The 8221-nt window shown below is 40.7% G+C and overlaps 1 protein-coding gene across 1 annotated transcript; it reads right to left on the bottom strand.

Moving 5' to 3' along the window:
* Positions 1–2892: 2892 nt before the first annotated feature.
* Positions 2893–6814, bottom strand: kiaa2013 (KIAA2013 ortholog). The gene is made up of 3 exons (XM_036534248.1): positions 5833–6814; positions 4720–5573; positions 2893–2952 (listed from the first exon to the last, which is right to left on the bottom strand). The coding sequence occupies exons 1-3, from the start codon at positions 6788–6790 to the stop codon at positions 2920–2922; spliced, it is 1845 nt and encodes a 614-aa protein (XP_036390141.1). The 5' UTR covers positions 6791–6814; the 3' UTR covers positions 2893–2919.
* Between the last annotated feature and the right edge of the window lie 1407 nt (positions 6815–8221).

The following is an 8221-nucleotide window of genomic DNA, read 5'->3' as shown; positions in this document are numbered from 1 at the left end:
AGGAACACTGCTCAGTAAAACGGTCAGAGGAAAAAAAACAGTCTTCTCTTGGCATATTTTATTACATTTTCATTTTAGGTCATGGATTAACACAGTTTTCCTATTGTTTTAGAGCTGAAAATGTAGGGAGTTGTGTGGTGTAGGTATCAGGGTATATACAGTATATAATGGTCCTTTAGATGAACATTTAAGACAAAGGACAACTTAGCCTCAGTGCAAGATAAATGCATGTCCCCAGCTTTTCAATAGGAAAAAAGATAATTGTGAGAATGATTAAATTAAAAGGCATGTTGTCTTTCTTCAAAGCCAATTTAATTTAGTCTTTCGTGAGTATTAATCTGATCTGAAACCTTTCTGATTGCACCAAAAAGGGAATAAAACTGCAACAGCAACACAAGAGACAAAATCACAGTTAATTTCCCTGTGCATATCCCTGTGACCAGAAATACATACATGAGATATTATTTTTAATTCCTCCAAATTTATTTGATGACAACAAAGGTTAAGTATTTCATCATCACTGTGGAAAAAACAAAACATTGTGACGTAATTTACAAGCTTCAACTGATATACTGTTTACTGTACAGATGATTTTAAAAGGTTTCATTTCTAAACTCTTAAAAAAACTAAATTTATATTCCAGTTTGCTACTCTAATAAAACTATAAACTAAATGAAAATAAATTAACGTGAAGGCACAGCAAGAGGTTAGTTACAAACAGTCCCAGATTCAAGTCATTCAAAGACACCTTGTTAGTGGTACCTTCAATGTAAGTTACATGGATCTATGTAGATTAACTTTCATCCTCACAGTCAGCAACATTGATGCATTTAAGTACAAGTCCAAATGAAAATAAAAGGGTTTTCAAAAGAAGTATATCCACTTTCATGGTTATTAGTAATCTATCTAGCACGCTCATATTGTAGATGCACTTCAGCGATAGAAGTGTTATACTGTATGCATTAGAGGTATCGCAAAGCTTTGAATTCACCTTTTTTCCACAAAATATACGTAAAGGTATACCTATCCCAACAAATGCCAGAAATGTTATAATCTTACAGCAAAGGGACAGAATTGTGGGGAATCCTTCCATACTTGTTGCCTAATTGGCTGAAGCCTACATATAATTATTCTTGGAATCACATCATCAGTGCAAAAAGAGCTTCACCAAAGAAAGTGGAGCCATAGTACCGGCATTCATTTAGATTTACATTCTTCCAGGTTCAGCTGTAGGATGGCTCTGTTGCAGACTTACAGTACTGTGACAGTGTCATACTTCACCTCTGTATCAACTCGAGCAATGCCTTTCAGCATTTACAGGCAACCTAAAGTGGAAAGCCTTTTTATTGAAACCAAATTACACACTTAACACAGGGGTGGGAATACCTGGCACTAGACCCAGTGTACTAAAAGCCTTGTTTTCTGCTAACTCTTGAGTGCTTTCAGGAGTTTCCAGGACAAGTCAAAACACAAGCTCAGCAGCAGACCTCTTCAAATCTCCTGTTTTGATGTATTTTGGCATACATTAATAGTAAATTAATAGACGTGTCCATTACACTTTACACAGGCTACACTTATCTTATCTTGATCTTGATTTTGCCATCTTGTAGGCTAAACATTACAAGTATGTGTTTTCACCAAATAAATGAAACTGTTCTGTACACTTCAGAGTATTTCCCACTGAACTTGTATCACTGGAGACAAAGGAGAGGCTAGGGAGCGGGAAAAAAAAATGAGAAGCACCAAAGTTAAAATGTCTGTGAACATTTAAAAGTTACCAACTTTCTGCTTTAGTTTGTTGTCTTGTTTTTCCTTAGTTTTAAGTGAACCTAAGGCAAATCTGAAGAAGATATTTATTTTATCCTTCGTGTTTGTGTGGTCTCTCTTGCCCTATGAATAAAGGCTGGTCTGAAGGCCGTGATTTGGGTATTGCTGTTCTGCATGTACTGCAATTCCTGAATACAGAATTAAAATGTTGAATAGTTATACTGAATATGTGAATATATGTTATTGCATATTATTACATTAATATCTATGAATATTTAATTTAATCCATATTTATCTGGCAACCCTCAATTACAACACTGTACCTGTGGAACAGCAGCATCTGATTCACAGCAGTGTAGTTTCGGACAGGGTTTTTATGGACACATTGTGTCACAGAAGCAAGGACTGCCTGTAGAAATATAGGAATTTTGGAAATTCCATGCTTGTCTTTTTCCTTCTTTTGAGAACATGAAACTTGCATTAGACACGGGAGTCATTCATCTGGAAGATTATTTCTCCCCGTTTCACATCTTAGATATTATGACGGTGTGCGTGATGACAGTGCAGTTTTATAACATTTTTTTTGTAAAATGTACTAGACTACAGCATGAGTACACCAAAGGTGCAAGATGTAAGGAGGAAACCTTCAGAATACACCAACAAAATGGGAAATATTTTGTGGTGAATCAGCAGTTACATAGTATTACATACTAAGCTTCTAATATTGTTGACTCCTTATGGTTTTTTGCTTGTGTTGTACTCCACCTCACTTGTAAGTCGCTTTGGATAAAAGAATCTGCCAAGTGAATAAATGTAAATGTATTGTAAATTTTCTGCAATTAAATTATATCCCTACAATGTCATGTTCAGAAGACATCTGAAATATGTTGTGTAAAACACCTTACTAAAAAAGGACAACAGTGTTTATATTTTTCAATTTGAAAAATAATTTAAATAATTTAAACAAATTACCTTCACACATCAGATGTAATTTCACTTGGATTGCCACTTTTTGAATCCCCCACCTCCACTCCCAACCCAACCCCCAACACACATAAAATAAATAAAAATCCCACTGACAGAAGAAAAGAATTGAAAAACAGAATTAAGCACAAACTTTGATGCAGACTCCCTCCCATCGAGAGCTTGATGTCATGGCTGCATTTCGTCATTTGTGGACAATACCTGGTGAGGTTAAAAGCTGTCATTAAAACAGTCACTGAGAACTGTATGATTCCTGCTTTAGAAAATAAGTAAATTCCTTCTGTAAACAAGACTGCAACTATGAAGAAGAGACACATACGTAATCATTAAAGAGACAACAGCTTTACCGTAAGTCCTCTTGTTAATTTAATCAAAGTGAATCAATAAAAAAAACACCATTCAAACAAAAGCAAAGCCACCATAAGCTATTAGTCTAAGTTCTGTAAATCTTAGATAAACACAACTTTTAAAACCCCACTCCAAACAAATATGGTCCGATCTTTTACAGTGTCACCAACTTCATATTAACGTCTTCATGAAATCACTGCAAACTGGTGAAACTATTTCACATTCCTATACAAACATGTCAAATATCATTCAGGAATGGAGTATTAGTTTGTACCATCTTGTGTTGCCTGTTGGTTTTTCCCTGCCCATCAGATCTTGTGAAAATACCAGTTTTATGGAAACAATTTGATTTCGTAACGTGGAATTCAGTAATGATGTAGGTAAGGACATAGTCAGATTGTTTAAAACTAAACTCTTTGGAAGTTAAATAAGATGGTAAAAACTACTCCAGGTGCAAACAAAGCACAGACATGTCTTCGGTGCCAACACCGTGAGCTGTGAGAAAAAGACAAATTAATATTTAAAAAGATAAGAGGAAGCCACTATAGCCATGTGCATGGAGAACTCTTTGAAGACACCAGTGGAAGGATTTTATATAAATATCAAATAAATACATTTCATAAATTCATAAAGGTTTTTTTTCACAAATTTTCTCATGAGAATTTTATAAAGTATTCAATCTACCACAAAGCACTCAACCACTTGGATGCCAAAAAAAATTTTGATAGTGTTTGGAGGCTGTATTGCTTAGGCTATAATTTACACACCATTTTCCATTTTGTTATATCTTCAACAAACAATACATTTAAGTTGGGACAAAATATTATACTTAAATGTGTTTCCTTCTCAATACCTACTCTCACCTGGCAGATTTGCATTAAGCACTTCAAATCATTGGATTGATTATAGCCGAAAAGGAGTTCAGATTAGTAACACAAATAAATTAATCATGACTTTCAATACCATTTTAACCCCAACACTAAGTATATCATCAATAAATTGAACACGTAATTTTGTGTGGTGGTACAACTTCAATCAACTTCAACAACCCAATTGAAAGCAATGCAACTTTTTGTGAAAATGTCTGCAACATTTTTGTTTACATCTACCAGAGTTATCACTTCAGCTGAATCACCCCTTTAAATTTCACTGCCTAAAAATGAATTTGACAAATACTTGCACTGGTACTTTCAATTACATGATATTCTTAGACATGGGAAACCCCCAAGGATGATAATTTTAGAAAGTAGTCTTATATGCAGAAGGAGCTGTGTTAGTCTCTCTCTCAGTTCTGGGAAAAGAGGAGCTTTACACGAAAAGACTGATTTTATATGTCACACATTTATTACTGAATCAAAACCAGCAACCAATTATGATTATTTATGGTGTGTGTTTGCTTGTACAGAGAAGAAAATGAAGGCAACTTCTGCACAGCAACCAATTCACTCCCAAACCCAGAATCTCACAAATGGATTTTCTACAAAGTTCCAGAATTTCTAGAAACCCCGCAAAAGGAAGGGAAGGAGGAAGCAAAAGAATGGGGAAGAAGGCCAAGGCTGGAGAGGCAAAAAGGACAGAGCAAAGTCTTTGCTGCCACCAAAAAACAAAGCGTTTCTATACCTTGCTTCTGAAGAGGGGCTTAGCACCAGGTCCACAGTACTCATTGTAGATGAGTTTGAACAGAAAGAGGTGGAAGAGCGTGATTAAGGAGGCCACGCTGAACCAGAACAAGAATGGCAGGCCAGGGTACTGCTTGGCCATGTGGTCCTCGTGGGCTAGGATGGCCTTCACGTGCAGGGTGTGTCTCAGGTCCTGCAGGTGCGTCAGGTCGGTGGAGATATACAGCAGGGGCGTGATGGGCTGGGTCACCATCACGGGGAAGGTGTGACCCTTGACCTCAGAGGTCAGCTCCACAGGCTCATTCATGCACCCCGCCTCGCAGGCGTACAGCTTGACAGGCTTCTCCTGGGGCTTGACGGAGACGTGCAGGAAGGGCTTGCCCTCCGCGTCCAGCAGCACAGCCAGGTTGATCAGGTCCTTGTTGTAATGGATGCCGCGCAGCGAGTAACTGTTGTGCAGGACGTCCGGGTCGGCCTGGAACTGCAGGTGGTTCTCGGTGAACTGGAGGCCCCCGAAGCTGAGCACCATGCCCTGCATCACGCCGTGGGCCCCGGCCGCCACCAGCACCTTGCAGCCCCTCTTCTGTAGCGTCAGGTTCCACAGGGTGACCAGCTGCAGGATCTGGGCCACACTGCTGACCCGCTCCGGCCACAGGTTCTCGGCGTGCATAGTGGCGTGGCCGCTGAAGCAGTGGTCGGCATAGTTCAGGCTGGACTCCATTCTCTCGTGCTCCTCTGCAGTTATCCTTCTGTCCAGCAGGGGCGCTGTGGACGTGGAGAGGATGTAATATAACGTGGTGTTCACTGTATAGCTCGACGGCGTGTGGGAGTCTGTTATCTTTCTCATCTCCACCCCTGCAATAGAGTGAACAGCAATAAAAACATTACAGAGAAAAACAGGTTAATAAATAAAGGAACATGTGCTTGTTATAACTCCCTGCTGCTGCAGACATATATAGAATAATGTGTCACATATTTAAAAATCCTTTTCTTCATGTATCAGTAATTCCTATGAAACCAGTCAGGTCTATTCACCACTCTGCATACAGCACATAATCTGTTCTTTGTTAAAAAATAAACATCAGCTTTGGCTAAACTCTCTTTTGAAGTTTACCAGATATGAAGAGATCTGTCCAGGCCTGCTGGTGATCCTGTACAAGATCCTCCACGTTGGTTCTCAGTAGCTCCCCTATCTCCTTCTTGACCCCATCTCTCAGCCTGGTGAAGGTTTCCTCCAGTTTGGAGGACTCAATGGGCTCTGATGTGTGGACCACTGACACTATGTTCTCCATGTATTCTGATTTGGCAGCTACCTGGAGCCTGCTGGGCATCTTCTTTGTGGCCACCACCACCACCACGATGTGGTTCTTCTCTGTCAGCACTCGGCCAGAGGACAGGATGAACTCCTTGTCCTCTGTCTTCTCCAGGCTGGCAGAGAATTTGCTCCCGAAGGACGGAGAAGGCGAGGTGACATCGAAGGCGGCCGTCCGCTCAGAGGGGTTATTGATATGGAGCCTCTGAAGGTACACATTTGGTCGGCTGCGGTGCGCGATGAACTCCTCTCTGACGGCGACACAGTCGCGGGGAGACTGGGTGGTTCCGGGTAAAATGCAGCGGACGGACAGCACTGAGCCTTTGCGGAACCAAAGAACTGCAGCCTGAGCTTCAGAGCGCTTCCCTGGCATCTCCAGGGTCACGGTAGGCGAGTATTCAGTCAAATGAACGGGGGCGGAACCCGCCTGAGGGGAGGAGCTTACCCAAAGTTTGTTGGCATCAATGTCCACCAAGAAATGACCATTACCGACCACAGCAGGGGCAACGGTTTTACTCTGAGGGCCAATGACGACCCCTTCCCCTCGGTCAACAAGTGGCTTCCATCTTTGGATTTCAGTTTGTAGACAAACTCCTGCCGCTCCGCCTGATTCCCCCGAGCCGCTCAAAAACTTCAAAATTCCGTCGGAGCTCAGATACCAATAAAAAATCAGGAACAGAAGTAATCCAATAAGAAGCCTTCTGGCCCAGGAGCTGGACAGCAATCCAGGCAGGCCCTTTAGTCTTTGTTGTAGCCACATCGTATTATTTTATATTGTAGAAACACTGCGAACAAAGTAAAGGTCCTGCGTCTTTTCTAGGTAAATTTTCCAGTGAAGCCCGAACAGCGATAGATCAGTTAATTAAGTATAAAGGCTGTATACATAAACAAACTCTGTAGATGATATACAAACGTAGCTAATCATTTACATCTAAACATGGCTAACTAGCTTACACAACGTTTCGTCTTAGTTTAGCAAGTTAGCTAGCCTGCCCAGCTAGCTAGCTGACATTAGCTAGCTGGTTTGTTAGCCATCTTGCAAGCGAAATTTTTTGTTGTCAGGTTTATGCAAGTAGGGAAGACCCGTTATATTTGCAAACGAGTTATATTAACGTCATTAAGTATTTCCACAAGTAGCTGTTTTTCACGGATTTGTAGCTAGCTAGCCAGCGGGCTAGCTTTCTAGTCAGCTAGCTAGCTAGCCAGCTAGCTAACTAGTAAGCAAAGTCGAGACGCCTTCCAACACAAAGTAACGTTAAACTAGCTAGCTAGCTGCCTGGCTGGCTTGCTAGCACACAATAAAATAAAGACAGATTTTTCATCTGATCTCACATCTTAGCAATTTAACATTGGCCATTGTGTGCACGTTCCTTAAGTTCACTTGGTCTCGTATGTTTGTCAGTTCCCCTTCCTGGTCGAGGTTTGTTGATTCTCCATTTCCTCGACCACAGCATTCGTCTTGACACTTCTGGGTTCAGTGCCGTAAACCATGTTGAAAACACCAACCGGAAGTGTCGCGAAGTACATTCACAGGAAATTCCACAGAAAAAAACTGTGCGAAGGACTGCTGTGTTCCATGAAGTGTGCATGCGTGTACCACAAATTCGTAACATTATGAACCAATAGTCAGCTCAGCGTGATCCAAATTAAAAAGCTTTTCTGCGAGCGAATCTGTGGAAGTGATGGGGGCAAAGCTGCTGACCTACAACTCTTTGTGTTGTAGTGTTGTAAGCACACAACTCAAAACACTGATCTGAGGCTAGTGAAACATGCGAAGAAATCGAAAAATGAAAAGATGGTGGATACTCGTTTGCGTGAATGCAAGCAACAATACATTGGTTGTTAATGCTGGATATCAGCTTTATGTATTAAATGTATAATGTGTGGTATGCATTATCCAGGTGCAGCATTTTACATAAAGTAGCTACTTTAGCTAAAGTAGCTACTTGGCTGGACTAGCTTGCTAGCTGGAGAAGGACATTAAGCAGCACCAGCTATTACAACTAACTATCTATGTACTTGCTATCTGACTAAAACATCTTCCTGGCTGAACCTAATACACAGTTAGCTTGGGGGTTATTAATCTAGCTATAATTAAGTTTTAGCTGTAGCAACACCTGTGGACTTACGTGCAGGCAACAGATGGTAACCAGGTGTTGGCTTGCAAAGAAATTATTGCCTATCTGAAACA

The sequence above is a fragment of the Megalops cyprinoides genome, chromosome 7 (genome assembly GCF_013368585.1).
Source record: "Megalops cyprinoides isolate fMegCyp1 chromosome 7, fMegCyp1.pri, whole genome shotgun sequence".
Classification (NCBI taxonomy): domain Eukaryota; kingdom Metazoa; phylum Chordata; class Actinopteri; order Elopiformes; family Megalopidae; genus Megalops; species Megalops cyprinoides.
This window is presented reverse-complemented; position numbering and strand designations above follow the sequence as displayed.

Bases quoted from the DNA above. Each gene is read 5' to 3' on its own strand.
- kiaa2013 (XM_036534248.1), bottom strand. From the start codon at position 6,790: ATGTGGCTACAACAAAGACTAAAGGGCCTGCCTGGATTGCTGTCCAGC. The intron at 5,574-5,832 runs GTAAACTTCAAA...ACTCTATTGCAG, and splicing joins GACAGATCTCTTCATATCTG to GGGTGGAGATGAGAAAGATA. The intron at 2,953-4,719 runs GTATAGAAACGC...TAACCTCACCAG, and splicing joins AGCCCCTCTTCAGAAGCAAG to GTATTGTCCACAAATGACGA.